This window comes from Bicyclus anynana, chromosome 8 (genome assembly GCF_947172395.1).
Source record: "Bicyclus anynana chromosome 8, ilBicAnyn1.1, whole genome shotgun sequence".
NCBI lineage: Eukaryota > Metazoa > Arthropoda > Insecta > Lepidoptera > Nymphalidae > Bicyclus > Bicyclus anynana.
The window spans coordinates 16,208,497-16,226,287 of record NC_069090.1 but is presented as its reverse complement, the minus strand read 5'-3'; the positions used below and the strand labels follow the sequence as shown (position 1 = coordinate 16,226,287).

Sequence of the window (17,791 nt, the reverse complement as noted above, 5' to 3'; positions counted from 1 at the left end):
GTCACGAGGAAAATGTAAAAGCTTTTGTATGCCTGTAAATCGTAAAGTTAATAGATACTTAAGTCCAGAAGTAGATAGGCATCAGATTGATTGAATTACACTATTTCTAAAATAAGTGAATTGTTGTTGCTTACATTATTTTCTCCTATAAAAGCAATCGGTATAAAAATTACTGGCGTAATTATACTAAATATCGTCCTTGTATAAATTTTCAAATATCTCTTGAAGCGATCTTTATTTGTTACTATTACGAGATTACTTTCGCTGAAAAAAATATTAAAATGTGAAAACTATGAAAATTATTGAATACTTGATATGACTATATTACATTTTATAAATTAACGTACGAATTATCCGAATCCATAATTTTAAATGTTATTTAATAGAATATTACTTTTTTTTCGGAGCCACACGAGCCAGAAAATCTAGTAGGTTCACTAAATATTCATAAAATAAGTATATGTGTGGCAACATTTTCAACTCAAATTGCAAGAATCCATACCTCTAATAAACGCCGTGCGTCATAAATAGAGTAGTAAGCAGCGTTGCCAGAATATGGGAAATTCCCCAAATTGCGGGGAATTCCAAATAAAATTGGTCCATACTCCCATTGTGGGAGTTGTTTCTATGCTAGGAAATTCTGGAACATTTTGGAACTATCCATTTACAACGTATCTATAACATTCAACTGTGAAACGCCATATTGCGCAAATCCCTATTATGTGTCGCTTCCAGCGGAAGAAACTAAATTTACCAATTTCTTATAAGTTATGTATTGGAGGCTGGAGCTTTATAAACTAATTTATTGGTGGAAATCATTATTAAACAAACTAATTTTAAAGTGGAGTGGACAATAACCTCAATTAAATTAGGTTGATTGTGTAAGTGTTAAGTGTCATTATTTTATGTAAGGTAAGCTAATATGGCAAAACACTAATAATTATAAATAAAACTGTATTAATTTTACCTTTTTCCTTTATTTTTACTTGTGGGTAATTTGTGGCGGGTGTTTGAATTTTTTCTTTCCATAATTTGGAAATTCTGCTTCGATTTATGGGGAATTAGGAAAACAGGTATTGACAGCGCTGGGAGCGAGGTTATCGTTATCTGTCAAAATAAAAATCAATTTAGTTGTCAAAAATATTGCGCAGAGGTAGGGTGTATTTCATTAAAAAATTCGTCGCGCATTTAGCGAAATATTTTTATAATAAATAATAATTAAAATTGATTTAATAAATTTACTACAATGGTTGTAGACTTAGAGTACGATTACAATGCAGCTGTCGCGTCTATGGACATATTTTCCCAGCAAGATTTCGATAGTATAAAAGAGTGGACTCAAAAGTTAGATAAATCAAAATATGTGCCAAAAGATCTTACGGATAAGCAGTTGTTAGTTTTCTATAATGCTTGTTACGGGGATTTGGATAGGACGAAGGGGTGTATTGAGAGGTATTACCAGATACGGAAGAACGCGCCGGAGATGTTTGACAACAGAGTCTTGAGTTCGGACGAAGTGCAACCAACGGTGGAGGCTCTGTAAGTGATAGAATATTTTTATTATTAACTGGTCCATGGTAAAAGAAAAAGATGCCCAATTTATCAGTACCGAAAGACCGAAAGGTGGCGGTTTTAAATATCCACAACTAAGAAATCCCAAAGAGGTTGATGTTATGCAGACGGCGGTTCTTAAAACCTGGCCAGAACTAATGTCAAGTGAAAAAGGATTCACAGATATTAGGGCATATGGTTGGAATAGGTATGTGAACATGTGTGTAAAACAGTGTGGATGATAAGTTTATGAATGATAGAAGCAAATGGAAGATTCAAATAAGTGGGAGAAAGTAAAGGAGTTGATGATTTTGGTGACTAAGGGGTTACAGTACAGCATATTCCCCATCATCTCATATTATTTAACTACTCCATAAAATCTGTGGTAATAGTAGATAGAGTATGGTGGCATAGACTACACATAGGTAAACTTGATGTTCCAAGTGCTTGTAAAAATATAAATAAATTTTAGTGTTCTCTACCTTACCATATTCTAAGCAGAGGTCTTTAAATATATTTTAAAGTATTCTCTGCCTTACATATATCAAATTTTATTAATGAAGATAATACTTAAATAGGCTAAACTTATTATAAAAATAAAATGTAAGGAAATATCAATACAACTACAACTACAAAATTAAAATAAATTAAAATTAAAACTAAACTATTAAACTAAACTAAACTCTGCCTTACTATATTCTAAGCAGAGGTCTTTAAATATATTTTAAAATGTAAATTTGCACTAAATTTTTAAGTATTACTTTTTTATTATATTTTCATTGTACATAGAGGTAAAATTTTTAGGTAGGTAATTTAAATTAAATCCCATAACCAATAGTCAAGCCTAGCATAAATTTAAGCCAGAACAGATTATATTTTTTATTAAAAAGGGAAATCCTCATAAACATACTCACCATCAGTGAGGTAAGTAGGTTATTTCACACTAAAATCTGTGGCTGCCCAACCCATAGCCTGGGTATAAAGCCATAAAAATATTTTATTACACTCAATTGCAAGACATGATGAGATTTAGAAAATATTGAATCACAAATTGAGCCAGGGAATTATACCTCTGTCATGTAGCTGATAAATAACTGTACCAGAGAGATATTTAACTAATAATAATAATTTTATAATAAAAAAAAATTGACTTAATGGTCTTATAGCGAAAAGCTTCAACCAGCACCTTAAGGAGCTTTTGCTTAACTGTTGGATCAAGAGTGGATACAGAAGGCTGTGATTCTTGAGACAGCATGTAGTAGTTGTGTAGAGGTTCCTCTCTCTGGAGCCCACAGGTTGCTTGGGCGCTCAAATGTCCCATAGCGGGAGAGTTGACTTATTTCATAAATTTATAATAGTGTTTTTATTATATTTTGTATTAATACTTAACATATTTACGAGTAAAAACTAAAAAAACAATTACCTAAATAACCAGATTATTAGATAGAACATTATCATTTTAACTTGAAATTTTCTTAATTATAAGTACTTCTAAATAATTTAAATCATACTTATTTCTAGACAAACTAAAGTGATGTTGTAAAGAGGTAGGATTCGATTTTTGTATGTTTCTTACTATTTACCTAGCTCAAGTGATTTTAAAAATTCTTTCACCATTAGAATGCTACAGTTTTACAGAGTAACAGGGAATATTTTGTCTCTGTATTAACACTGGAAGGGGTACTATCTGGGGGAAATTGCATGTACTTACCTAATTATAATAATGAATTATATAATATATTATTATAACATTTGTGTTATTTTATCTTGCAATATCATGTAAGCTGGGGTCATATCAGAAACAAAAATGCTAATAATGATAAATAATATATTATGTAATTACTAATTAGTCAATGATCATAATTGGTTAGGTATTTATATTTGATAACTTTTAGTCCTTGATATATTTGGAATGTTGTTTCATACTGTTTATTTAGGTATAGAACACAAGCAGACCTACTGTTTTACCTGCATACAAATACAGGGATAAAAATAGTCAGTGTTATTATCTAAGTGTTACTAGCTGATAATGTAGCGATACATTGGTGTAAGAATTTTTAAAATCGGCCCAGTAGTTGTTATATACATATTTCCACAAACGAAAAAACAAATAAATTCTCTATATATATAAATAGTTGGGCTAGATACATCACAGAGTACATAAACTATAAATGACACATTGAAAACTGTCATAGAGAGAAATATAGTAAATACTTAATATTCTAAGTATATATACTAGCCAACATCCTGCGGTTTCACCCGCCTTAATTACTGTTCCCGTGAGAATACTTGGATAAAATATAGCCTATGACACTCACAAATAATGTGGCTTTTTAGTTGTAAAAGAATTTAAAAAATTGGTTCAGTAGATCCATAGATTCCCTCTACAGCACCACAAACTTTACCTTTTTATAATATTAGTTTATGAAGTATAGATATTATTGATTGATTAATTATTATTGTGTAGAACAATAATAATTAATCAATCAATAAGCTTGGTATATTATTTAATAGAAAAAAACATTTTTTATCAACAAATAAATTTATTTCCCCAACATATTTACCATACTGTTACAAGGTTAGGCCAAAGTGCTAGAAAGTAAAAAATTACTGAGGCCCTGAACAAAAGGCCAAACAGGGTTATAAAATATTATCTATATAAACTAAGTATGTTTACAGCACACAGGATGTTCTAAACATTTTATAGATGCTCACAATTTATTATTTCTTAATAATAGGCATTAGGCAATAGCTTATGCTTGAAAGATTTATTATGAATCTTTTATGATAAGTACTTACCTACCACGTTTTTCAAAAAAAAAAATGGTACAAATAGAGTCCAAAAATACAATGCCATTCACACACAAACACAAACAAACATCAATATAATTTCATGAATATCAGATTAGTCAGTTTGACTTGGGTGTGTTGGTCGCGATCGGCATGATCACCAACATACGATCTGATGTGATGCCGTTATCGCTGCAGGCATGTGAGCTTACTTGTTCGTCTGTGACTGACATTAGGTATCCAAAGACAGAGGTATCGATTCTACAGATGTCCGTATTCTATTTGAGTTTACACCCAAATATTCAGTTCCCTAACTCCTAATTCTTTTCGGTTGGCTATTTTCTCCATTGTCAACCATTGTATGGTGTTACGCCATATATTGCAGGCGCGGGAATAGCGCATTGCTCAATGCGGCAGTTCTGTGCGTACATTGTATTATCATAGGTAGACGTAGAGGGTGACTCTAGCCGTGTGTTTCTCACTTGTTGGGTTTGTTTCGACCCGACAAGGCCTTTTCGCCCCGCGCCCGGGAAATTTATAGCTAGACTAGCTGACGCCGCGCGGATTCACCCGCGTGGTTTCCATTCTCGTAGGAATATATATGAGGTATAGCCTATAATCGCCTATACTCGCCTGTGTAAAAATTATAATCCTTTTGTTTTGTTTCGTTTTGGGGAGGAACAGCCTTAATAATTAGAGGTAGGGTCACCCTTAACATTTAGGGGTATGAAGAATAGGCGTTGGCCGATTCTCAGACTAACCCCATGCACACGAAAATTCATAATCGGTCCAGCCGTTTCGGATCGGAGGAGTTTGGTAACAAACAACGCGCCTCGAGAATTTTATACATTATAGTAGATAATATATATATTTGTATGAGATTGTATGAACATTGACTACCCGTGGCAAGGAAGATTTTGCGATTTTATCTAGCAGTAATATTAGATTGCAAAAATCAATTACCATCATTTCGCATCCTGCATGTCAGAATTTAAGCGTGGCTTTTAATGATCGTTAAAATCAATCGAGATTATAGTATCGATTGGACATACCGATCGACGCCTAATCGATAATGATTGATTGATCGATTGTTCGAGAAGCGCCATTATCATTATAATGGCACATCATGGCGACATGAAAATGAGTGAGAATCGATACAAAGAACAATGGGAATGGCCCTTCTAGCCACAGAGATGGTGGAAAATATTTCTACGTAGATATAAAATGTAAATTTTTGAAACCAATTTGTTATGCGGCCACTATAATAATTAAATTACTTATCTACTCATCATTATAATAAACAACCCATATTCGGCTCTCTATTGAGCAAGAGTCTCCTCTCAGAATGAGATGGTTTAAAACAATAGTCCATTACGCTGACCCAATGTGGATTGGCAGACTTCACACACGCAGAGAATTAAGAAAACTCTCAGGTATGCAGGTTTCCTCACTATGTTTTTCCTTCACCGTTTGAGGCACGTGATATTTAATTTCTTGAAATGCACACAACTGAAAAGTTAAAGGTGCATGCCCCGGACTTGATTCAAACCTAAGCCATCCGAATCGAAGGCCGAGGTCATATCCATTGGGCTATCACGATTCTATACATACTTATAGTACTAAAGTTGTAGCAATGAAGTGTTTAGGTACACAAAAAAATTTTGCTTTGACGCCTCAAATATCCCACTGACTCTTGAACTACATTGCACACAAACGAGATAATATTTACGTTGAATAATTGAATCCTAGCTATCCCATAAATAAAATTGATAAATAAATTATTATTAATTATTATTATGTACAGTTGTGATTAACATAATAGCTTTATAACACTACAATGAATAGAATAGGTACTTTGTTTCACAACCATACCAGGAAATAGATTTTAATTATACTTAGGAAAGAATGGGAATAAAATATCTTAACTAGATATGACCTGCGGTTTCAATTGCTGCGAAAATAAAACTATATAGTTTTAAATTATCCCTCAAAAAAAAAATGTTCTTTCAAATTGAAAACAGTTATTTTAATTCCTACCTATTTACATACCTAGTTCCAGAGATTAGTGCGTTTAAACAAACAAACAGTCTCCGCTTAAGTCCTGTTGACAATGATATGATCTAGGTAGTATATTAATAATTATTATTTTAAATAATTAATGTTTTTAATTTACAAGCCCATTGTTTATAAGTATCCATTGTATTTACCGCAGTGTAACCGTTTTAATTGTTATGTTATTGAAATAATTTGTTTAATTTAAGTAATAAGATTATAATAATATTTTATTATTATTACTTAAAGACGGAGGTTCACAATAATTCATCGCCCATGTTTTTTTTAATCTATACATAATATTTTAAACTTAGAGTACGTACCTAAGTATACTGTACCTACTTGTTTTATAGTTAATTATAGATAATATAGGCTTACTCTGAGATTATTGAAGAGTTTTTAGTTTGTTTGGTAGAGTGCGTTAATCTCAGGAACTAATCGTTCCAATTAAAAATTCTGTATGTGTTGAATAGTCCATTTATTTATCAACGAAAATACTTTAAACTACCTACTTGTTTTATAGTTAACTAGCGGACGCCCGCGACTTCGTCCGCGTAAATTTCGATGTCAACTTTACTACTACCCCTACCCTACCCTACCACTACCCCAACCTAACCCTACCCAACCCCTACATCTACCCTACCCCTACCCTACTCTACCCTACCCCTACCCCCAACCCTACCCCTACCCTACCCCAAGCCTACCCCTACCCTACCCCTACCTTACCTACACCCTACCCCCATTCTACCCCTACCCCCATCCAACCCCTACCCTCCCCGTACCCTATCCCTTTCCTACCCCTATCCCACCCGTACCCCTATCTCACGCCTATCCTACCCCTAGACTATCACTTCCCTATCCTACCCGTACCTCTACCCTACCACTACCCTACCTCTACCCCCACCCTACCAATACCCTAAACCCGGCCCTAAACCTACCCTACCCCTACTACACTACCCCTACGCTTCCCTACCCGTACCCTACCCTACCCTGTAATTTCTCTATCTTACTCCTACCTTTAGCAAAATCGGTCCAGTCCTTCGAGAGTGGTGGTATGACCAAGAGAAATAGAGACTTAAAAGAGGTAAAGTTCGTGTGGTTGTAGGAGGTAATCTCTGGATCTACTGGACCGATTTGGAAAATTGTTTTACCAATAGAAAGCTACGTTATTTGTGAGTGTCATAGGCTATGTTTGATCCCCATATTCACACGGGAACGGGAACTACGTAAATGAAAGCGCCGGGCGTCATATAGCGGAATTTCTGCGTCTTTTAGAAATTTTGTATTATCACCGAAACTATTTAAGTAATTAACATACTGTAAAGGGCAAATCTTATCTCCATAATATCCTTGTGATTATTAAATAATTTATTTTAATAAGGATTAAAGTTTAGTTGTATAAATAATGACGTAAACCTAAGTATATAAAATTAATAATTTTTAAAACACAAAAGGTACTATATCTGCTAATATATAGAAGATAGATATATGGCGTCGCGGACTTTTTTGTAGAATTTTTAAAGATATATAAAGTCTCCATACATTAATTTCAATTTTACACAATGGTTAAGGCAGCGCATGCGAATAAGTCTGTTTCAAAAGGTTTTTAGTCCGACCTGTATGACAAAAACTGTGATAACTCGGCTAATATATATGATACCAATATAAAATATAGCCTATAGCACTCCCCAATGATGTAGCATTCTACTGGTGAAAGAATTTTTGAAATCGGACCAGTAGTTCCGAAGATTACCCCATTTAAAAAATGTGACAAACTTACAAACTTACAAACTTTACCTCTTTATAATATTAGTATAGATTATAGATAATTTAGGCAGAGTAGTGATATAGACTTACTCTGAGATTATTGAAGAGTTTTTAGTTTTTTCTATTTTGAATAAGCAAGCGCCTAGCTGCAATCATGCCTGATGGTAAGCGATGATGCAGCCTATGGTGGAACGCGTTTGCCTAGAAGATGCCTATTCACTCTTGACTTGAAAATATCCATATAGTTTGTTTGGTAGAGTGCGTTAATCTCAGGAACTACTCCTTTCAATTGAAAATCCTGTTTGTGTTGAATAGTCCATTTATTTATCGACGAAAACTATATAAGCTATAAAACATGATGTTACGACATGATGTTAGAGCTTCAATGAAAAATGTAATAAAAACGAAAAAACATGATAGCTTCCGTTGCGTCCGCTGCTTATTACCGTTCTTTTCTACCGTTAGGCATCTAAGGTAGCTGAGAAAAGATTTTCCGAATTTCACCCCTGAAACTAAGGGTCCACTGTTGGTAAACTGTTCAGCCAAATCGTACGCGTGTAGGTAGTGAACCCGCCAATTTTGACTGTACAGTTTTTTCTAATGATTTTAATAAAACTGTACAGTTAGAACTTTTTTTCCTGATTTTGTACGTGCCTTTTTTTTCCTTAATCGGATCTCAGTGATGTCACGGCGGGGCGCTATGTGTGGTCCCACAATGTTGGCGGAACGACTCTCTAAGGGCGTCTCCTACGAGACTCGGCTTAAAGGGCCATTCTGGAAGGGTGTTTTGGCTTGAGTGTATCAGTTCGGGTGCTCCCGAGATCGTGGGTTAAAAATAATAAAAAGCCCACGTCCGGGAGACGTCAGATATCGGGGACCTCGTCTTCGCTGGCAAAGACGCTGTGTAGCTTGTGTTTGTGTTGCCTGTGAAACATTGCCGGTCGTTATGTCGTCGTCAGGATCGTAAAGGACGTTTTTCAGGTTTCTAGTTCTCAAAATAAGTTTCCGAGAGCCGTTTCATATATTGGGCTATTGTAATTTGTAGGTAGATGTAGGTGTCTATGTAAGTCAGTTAGAACTGTGCAGTGAAAACTGAAGGTCTGTAGCGCCTCTAAAAGTCGTCATTTACCATCGAGTGAAATCTCAGTCAAGCGAGAACTTGGTAACAAATAAAATTATTAGAAAATAGCGTGCGCAACGAGTAATAGTTTTACTCTGTCAGTTATGCATTATCTACTTGTATCTACAAATTATATGTTTATACTCTGTGTAGGCTATAATATGTACAAGATTAAACTAATATAGGTAAGGTACTCGTATCTAAAATTATATGTGTTGGTACATTTACAGCGCATGCACCTCCAACTATTCAGTTGTGTGCATTTTAAGAAATTTAATATCACGTGTCTCAAACGGTGACGGAAAAACATCGTGAGGAAACCTGCATACCAGAGAATTTTCTTAATTATCTGCGCGTGTGTGAAGTCTGCCAACCCGCATTGAGCCAGCGTGGTGGACTATTTGGCCTAACCCCTCTCATTCTGAGGAGATACGAGCTCAGCAGTGAGCCGAATATGGGTTGATAATGATGATGATGATTCTAATCTTGCAATCAAAAAACAGCCCCTCTAGCCAAGTGGCACGTCGATTCTCTTTTTATGATCGTTAACGTTTCTAAAACTAGAAATATATGGGAATGACAGATCTTGATCACGTGACCTGTCGATAGCAAATGACATTGCCATACATCTTTCTAGTTTTCGAAGCGTTAGCGATCGTAGAAAGAGAATCGACATGCCAGTTGGTTAGGGGGGCTCTATCCGTATCGATTCAAGTGATTATTAAAATAAAGAAATTGCTCGACTTTGACTTTGAACTCGTTCAATAATTCATGAATTCATCTGGGAATCGGTTTCGCCTACGTGGAATGGAGGTCGACTTGCGTCACTGGCTCGAGCTGAGTCGTTCCGTTCAAGGCTCAAGTTTGAGTGTTAAGCCTCTTACACTAAGCCGCCATTCGCACGAGCGTTTTTTAACGGGCGTTGAAAAAGCGTTCAAACATAGTATGAAGTTAAATTGCTGAGCTCAAGTCTCCTCTCAGAATGAGAGGGGTTAGGCCAATAGTCCCCCACGCTGGCCCAATGCGGATTGGCAGGCTTCACACACGCAGAGAATTAGGGAAATTCTCTGGTATGCATGTTTCCTCACGATGTTTTTCCTTCACCGTTTGAGACACGTGATATTTAATTTCTTAAAAAGCACACAACTGAAAAGTTGGAAGTGCATGCCCCGGACCGGATTTGACCCCACATTCTCAGGAATCGGGGGCAGAGGTCATATCCACTCGGCTATCACTGCTATGAAAATGCATCACAGCTCGAAAAAAGCGTCGCGTTTTTAAAACGCTGACGTGTGAACATATACTTGGGAAGGCATTTGTTCTATTTGAACGAATGCATTCCCAAATAACGGTCGTTAAAAAAGTGCTCGTGCGAATGTGGGCTAAAGCTGAAAGGTTATTTGCCCAGTGTTCGGTTCCATGTATCGGAATGTTGTTTCTTCAAATGGCCCTTTTAAATGCGCATTTAAATCAATATTTTTTAATGTCTGTGCACTTTTTACCTAGTCGCCACTTGGTCAAAAGTTAATTTGCTATTGAAAATTATTCAGCGTTAACTTTATGGAGAGGGGACACACTTAGAGAGCCATTCCGCCCATCTATTCTTCTGATTCTGCCTTCTGGCCCCATCAGGCGATGCTTTTGCGCTGAGGTCCTTTGCCGTGTGTGGTAACGCCCGAGGGAGCAGGTTATGAATAAGGTAAAGTTAAGCTAAAATGACTTTACGAACACGGTGGTGTAGGGTTGACTGCGAAAAATGAGTTCTGGATTCCAGACATCATAATATCCTGGACTTTATTAGAGAAATCATTGGTAATAAATTTATTGAAATATTGACTTTTCATCCAGTAAACAGATGGGTGAAGGTCGTTTCTAATTTCGATTTTTTGACGGCCTCCGTGGCGCAGTGGTGTGCGCGGTGGATTTACAAAACAGGGTTTTCCTGGGTTGAATTCCCAGCTGTGCCGATTTAGGTTTTCTTCATTGATCCAGGTCTGGCTGGTAGGAGGTTCCGGCCGTGGTTAGTTTCCACCCTACCGACAAAGACGTACCGCCAAGCGATTTAGCGTTCCGGTACGATGTCGTGTAGAAATCGAAAGGGGTGTTGATTTTCATCCTACTCCTAACATGTTAGCCCGTTTCACTTACCATCAGGTGAGACTGCAGTTAAGGGCTAACTTGTAGATAATAAAAAAAAACTATTAGTAGACGTCCATTAAGAACTGAATTTGCGACAGGGTTGGATTAAGAAGCTCTAAAGGCGGGCGTTAGTGATTGATATGACGTCACATCTGTTTCCAGCGAGTACGCAGTTCTGCCGGAGAAGTCGTGCGCGGGCTACGACCTCATCTACCACCGCCTGCACAGCACCGAGCCCTCCAAGTACCACCTGGAGCCAGGCTGCAAGCTGCTCTTCATGACTGTTGGTGAGTCAATACATACATTTTGAAGTGATTACTTCCATGGAAGGGAAAACAGCTTGGTTTCCTCACGATGGTTTTCCTTTACCTTCACCGTTAGAGGCGCAATCCCGGACCGGATTCGAACCTACACCCTCCGAAACTGTATTCATGGCTCTTTTAATAATTTATTAGATTCAATTAAATACATAATTATAGCAATTAAAATTATCACTTCTGTCGAGCGTTCCGTGAAGCACGCGTTTTTTTCGTTCCATTAAGGCTTCGCAGTTTGTGCATATAACCAGTCCTCTAACATTAATAATAATTAATCTTACCAAAACTTTTGATAGTCTTGCGAAAATATCGAATTTCCTCCTCTTGTGCACCGTTACTGAAGTATAAATAGAATAAAATGTATTCTACTTTATGATAATATACATTAAAGATCGATCCATATTCGGCTCACTGCTGAGCTCGAGTCTCCTCTCAGAATGAGAGGGGTTAGGCCAATAGTCCACCACGCTGGCCCAATGCTGATTGGCAGACTTCACACACGCAGAGAATTAAGATAATTCTCTGGTGTGCAGGTTTCCGCACGTTGTTTCCTTCACCGATTGAGACACGTGATATCTATTTAATTTCATAATATGCACACAACTGAAAAGTTGGACGTGCATGCCCCGGAGCGGATTCGAACCCGCACCCTCCGGATCGGAGGCAGAGGTCATATCCACTGGGCTTTCACGAGTCACAATTAAGATGCTACTACATTAAAGATGCTTTATGTTAAAAGATCCTCAAGTGTTTTAAAATGACGTAACTTTCAGCCGCTCTTACTAAGTTTCGGTAGCTTGGCCCTTAAGTACCTTTGCATATTAATATGTATCTAGATAGCTTGGCCGTGGCCCTCACAGTACCTATGTAATATTAAAATGTATGTAAGGAGCTGCAACCTTGCGTGGTACACACATGATTTAGCTATTAGCCGAGCCGGTCAAAATATTCTGTGTAGTTCGCATGCTGTTGTGAAATGATTGCAACACAGACTATCCGGTGTGATTTTAATGTGTTATAATTACTTACCTTCAGTTACTGTTCACTTTGTGTTGGTTTATGTATATGTAATTCAATATTTACTACTTTATATGTCTTGGGTATACTTGCAAATGAATAGCCGTGCGTCGGTTTGAACTGGCCGTCGCGATCGACCGGTTGAGACCGTATGTAATAATAATAATAAAACGTTGAACGAATTCATTCATTCACTACATTCATTCGTTCATTCATTACATTGGTACCAAAATGTTTGTTGTAACATACTACTTATTTGTAATCGAATTAGGTTATCTATACTTATAATAAATCTGTAGAGAGGTCAATTCTGTACATGAAATTTATTTCCAAAATAACTATCAGGGGGTGATTAGTGATCGATACTGATGCCAAAAATGCAATCAGTAAAATTTTTGTCTGTCTGTCTGTCTGTCTGTCTGTCTGTCTGTATGTTCTTTATAGAAACAAAAACTACTGGACGGATTTTAACGAAACTTGGTACAATTATTCTACATACTCCTGAGCAGGTTATAGTATACTTTTCATTACGCTACGATCAATAGGAGCAGAGCAGTAAAGAGAAATGTTGAGAAAACGGGAGAAGTTACTCAATTTTTTAAGCTTCCGTCGCGTGTACAGCCTTAATGGTTAAAGCTACATAGAAATCATGTATGACGGAAATGTTCTCCTTAAAATTATCTATAAAAACACAACAGCATATATATGTCTATCTTTTATGGTTGACTCACAATAACACGTGTAACTCAATAACAACATAAAACTCAATAAAAAAAGAATCATAAAAATCGGTAAAGAAACACCAAAGTTATACAAGAAATACGCTAAGCCATCGCGCGTGAATACTAATTCATGTTATATGGATTATTTTTGTGTAACGGTTGCCGCACTCGATGCGAATCGCGGGGGGGGGGGGGACAATAAATAAAGAAGTGCAGCCTTGATGAATAGGTTAGGGGTAGGGTAGGGTAGGGTAGGGGTAGGGTAGGGTAGGGGTAGGGTAGGGGTAGTGTAGGGTAGGGGTAGTGTAGGGTATGGGTAGGGTAGGGGTAGGACAGGGGTAGGGTAGGGTAGGGGTAGGGTTGGGATAGGGTAGGGTAGAGGTAGGGTAGGGTAGGATAGGGGTAGTTGAAAGTTTACAACGACTTTCACGCGGACGAAGTCGCGGGCGTCCGCTAGTTATTAATATTATTAATAGGCTTATTAGAAATATACAAAGAAAATGGCTTTTCAAATTTTCAATTAAGTAACATTTTTAGGCACCCGAGAAAAAAAAAAGTTTGCTCTTTTGACTTTTGTGACTTCTGATGTGGAACTAGTATTTAAAGTTTTTTTTCGGAGGCACCAGGTTAAGTGGGATTGTGGTTTGAATTTTGCTAATTTTCGATTTCACACGTACGATACGGGATACAGGGCCTCTGTTGTTCCGGGGCCCCGTATCCCGTACTTTTTGACAGACTTCAAAAATTAGGAGGTTCTCAGTTGATCGGAATCTTGTACCTATCTTGCCGCTTATTGCTTAGCATTAAGGAAGATGATTTCACTCCCACTCATCCCATTTTTCCAAACCTGAATTTTAATCGAATCTCAACGTTTTGTGCCCTTATTATGCTGCCCTGACTTTTTTTCGAAGGTGTTTGTCGGTAAAATATGTAACCTTTTCTGATCTTTTGAACGGCTTAACCGAATTTGCAGCATTGTGGCATTTCGACTGATTTATACTCGAAAGGAGAATGCCATATTCTGACCCAGTCCTAACTCAGAATTTTGCGGAAAATGTAAATGTACTAAAATTAGCCAAATTTTAAATAATTGTTTTTTAATAAACCAATTTTAATGTTAAACTCCGGAATAAAAATCTGCCAAAAAAGTAATTAAATCCATTACGCTATTTCCTCGTAGCAGACATTGTTTACTTATTTTTTAAAAATCTTATTTCAACCTTGGGTTCGAGCCCTTTAAAGCGTTTTTATTCTATTTTAATCACTTTAGGTTCAAAATGACTAGAATCCAGAGCAGCGAAGTCTGATCAAAATGTAAAAATAAACAATCATAACACTGTCAAAACACATAATAATATTACACCTCGGAGTAATTTGAAAATAATTATATCCCTAGTTATAAAGGGTTAAAAGGTATTATATATTTAATAGTACACAAAATCCAATAAAATGAAGTATAATATATTGTTGCAAATGAATTTTTTTTAGTGGGTTAAACTCCTATACATTGTCTGGCATTGTCCTTTTCGGGAACTTGCAGGGATGGAGGGTCAAGAGTTTCACCATTAATAATTATCAATTATGCTTCAATGCCGGTTTATATTTTTAAGGATTTCGCGTAAATTAGTTTCTGTTTCTACTCGATATTCAATATTTGCTCGCTTTACCCTTGAATGTCGCTTTACGCGTGAATTGCACGTCATGCGTCGATTGTCAGGCATCATCGATTTCGCCGTCGCGTTCTTTTCATGAATCAGATACCTATTTGCACAATATCTTCAGTTCTCTGCTCAGGAACGGAATTATATGACTATGATATTTGTATATATCTAGCAACGGCGTGCAAGAGGTTCTTGTCTAGGGTAGGCATAATTCATGCAACATTATGAAAAAGTCTCTCTCCAATACGGGCTCATCATCTTAGGGTAGCCTACTGTCGAAGGGAAAGCCCCGACCAATTAATTATTATTATTATTTTATTCATTTAACGCTTCAATGCATCTTCGTAAAGGCACAGCTAAATTACGGGGATAAAAATAGTCTACTAGCGGACGCCCGCGACTTCGTCCGCGTGGAATTTAGTTTTTCACAAATCCCACGGGGACCATGGATATTTCCGGGATGACAAGATAAGCCTATATCCAGAGTAAAATTTATTTCCATTCCAAATTTCAGCCAAATCGTTTCAAGAGTCGCGACGTTAAAGAGTAACAAACATCCAAACGAACATAAATCCAAACATCCATACAAACTTTCGCGTTTATAATATTAGTAGGATTAGTCGGATGTTATTATATAATGTAGATATTGTAGTTTCTTTCGTTTACTTAGTTTATTTTTCCTACTCTTTTTTCTTTTTTTAATAGGTTAAAAACAGTCACTCGGATATAAACGTTTAAATTAAATAATAAACGTTTCAATTTAACTGACTGTTTGTTCGTATAATATCTAACCGAATGAAACAAGCTCATCTCAAGGCCGGCTCAGATCAAGAATTAAATACAAGGCGAACGGGTTTGTGATTATTGTTTAGCTGGAACCCCTGTCTCGTTGGTCTAGTGCCTAGCTAATCAGCGGATCATCAGGTCCTGGGTTCGATTTCCTTATCATCATCATCATAGGGCTGCATAGGCTTCAGTGGTGTTGTTTATTTATTTAATCTTTAAACACATATAATAGACTATGTGTGTCTGTTAACGGAAATAGTAACGTTAGAAGTAAGGTGCTAAAGGCAGCCTTATCGCTTCCAGACAACCTTGCCTGGAGTAGAATAGAGCTTGCTCGATCTTTTAGCATAAGTGTGAACCCTTGTTACAAAAGCGGCTTAAACCGTAATACTATAATTATGATGCATAGGTACGATACCTATTAGTCGAAATTTAAGTAAATGAAGCACACAAAAGCTTATAAAAGTATAATGAATTAAACCCACAAAGGATTTATGTACGAACGCATTGCAGTTAAATACCATCAAAAACGGCTGACCTTAGTGATGTCGCTCGATATCTGTCGATAGCAAGGCAATATCGAAAGTATCAAGTTGTTTCGATATTTGAATTTCGATAGTTGTTATGTCATATTCTAATAATGAATTTTTGATGTGAATCATCTATAGCCGCACGTAAAACCGATTTCTGGTGTATATAAACGCTACATGATGGTGTTCCACTCATCTGTTAAGTCAATTTACAAAATAATGTCGATGTTTCACATCTGCCAGGCGTCCCGTGACGGCTCATTTTTTTATTAATTTAGATATTGTATCTATTTGTCGAACGATGCTGTGTCTTTGGTTTTAGTGGTAAGGTGTTTTGGGTTAGTTTTTGAGCCAAACTAAAGGAACGATCACCAAAAAGCTGTAAAATATCTGTAATATTGATAACATTCACATTTTGAAGTATTCATTAAAAAAATAAAATTCATATTAATAAACAATATTGATTATTTTAATACATTGCTCCTGACCAATGTTCGTAAGTATCGATATTGTTTGTGTTACTAATTATTATCGATAGTTCGGCATCACTAGCTAACCTTGTGTTCTGAAACCTGAACTGGGGCTGCATTATGTAGGCTAGGTAGGTACAATCGGGCAATTTAATGTAGGTCGCGAATAATACCTATCCGGAGAAATTCTTTTTAAGAATTTTAGGACGCCTTCAGACCTGAAAAATATATTTTTCTTAATTTAAAGAAGAAAAATACATTTTTTCTTTTTAAATACCTTTGCACCACTGGCAGTGCAGTGTTTATATTAAAGTGAAATGTATACTTCTATACTTACCTAATATTATTATAAATAGGTAAATCAGTTTGTGAGGTTGTAAGAGGTAATCTCTGGGATCTACTGAACCGATTTTGAAAATTTTTTTACCAATAGAAAGCCACATTATTTACGAGTTGTTTGAGGAACAATATCACACTATGGTCAATAGGAGCGGAGCGTCAATAAAAATGTGTGTAGCAAAACGGGAAAATAAAGGAAACCGACCATTTTGAGCTCAGCATGTAACAGAAAAAAAAAAATGACGGAATATTCTTCATTTAATAATAAATCAAAATCACCAAAAATAATTTAAATTGATAGTTTAATGTTTTTTTTGTTTGGAAATGTGAGTGTTTTAAAAAACGTGCATTTTATAATGTAGATAATTGACCATATTATCTTGATTATGCAACTTTCAATTAAACTGAAATTAAACCAGTCCAAGCTGATATTTGTTTTATTAAATGATACTAATTTCAACATTGTAACGGTTCATTCGTTAAATTTGGGCCCATTCGTCGTTATCAATCCATATTCGGCTAACTGCTGA

General features: G+C 36.2%; 1 protein-coding gene across 2 annotated transcripts in view; it reads left to right on the top strand.

The window, feature by feature from the left end:
• The first annotated feature begins 1,119 nt into the window (after nt 1–1,119).
• LOC112045907 (alpha-tocopherol transfer protein-like) overlaps nt 1,120–17,791 on the top strand; it is a 29,891-nt gene continuing 13,219 nt past the window's right edge. The window contains exons 1-2 of one of the 2 annotated variants that reach the window (XM_024082292.2): nt 1,120–1,539; nt 11,582–11,706. In XM_024082292.2, coding sequence (XP_023938060.2) covers nt 1,247–1,539; nt 11,582–11,706 — 418 coding nt within the window. In that variant the 5' untranslated portion in view covers nt 1,120–1,246. The remainder of the gene's footprint in view (nt 1,540–11,581; nt 11,707–17,791) is intronic. The other variant, XM_024082293.2, reaches the window with a different exon arrangement.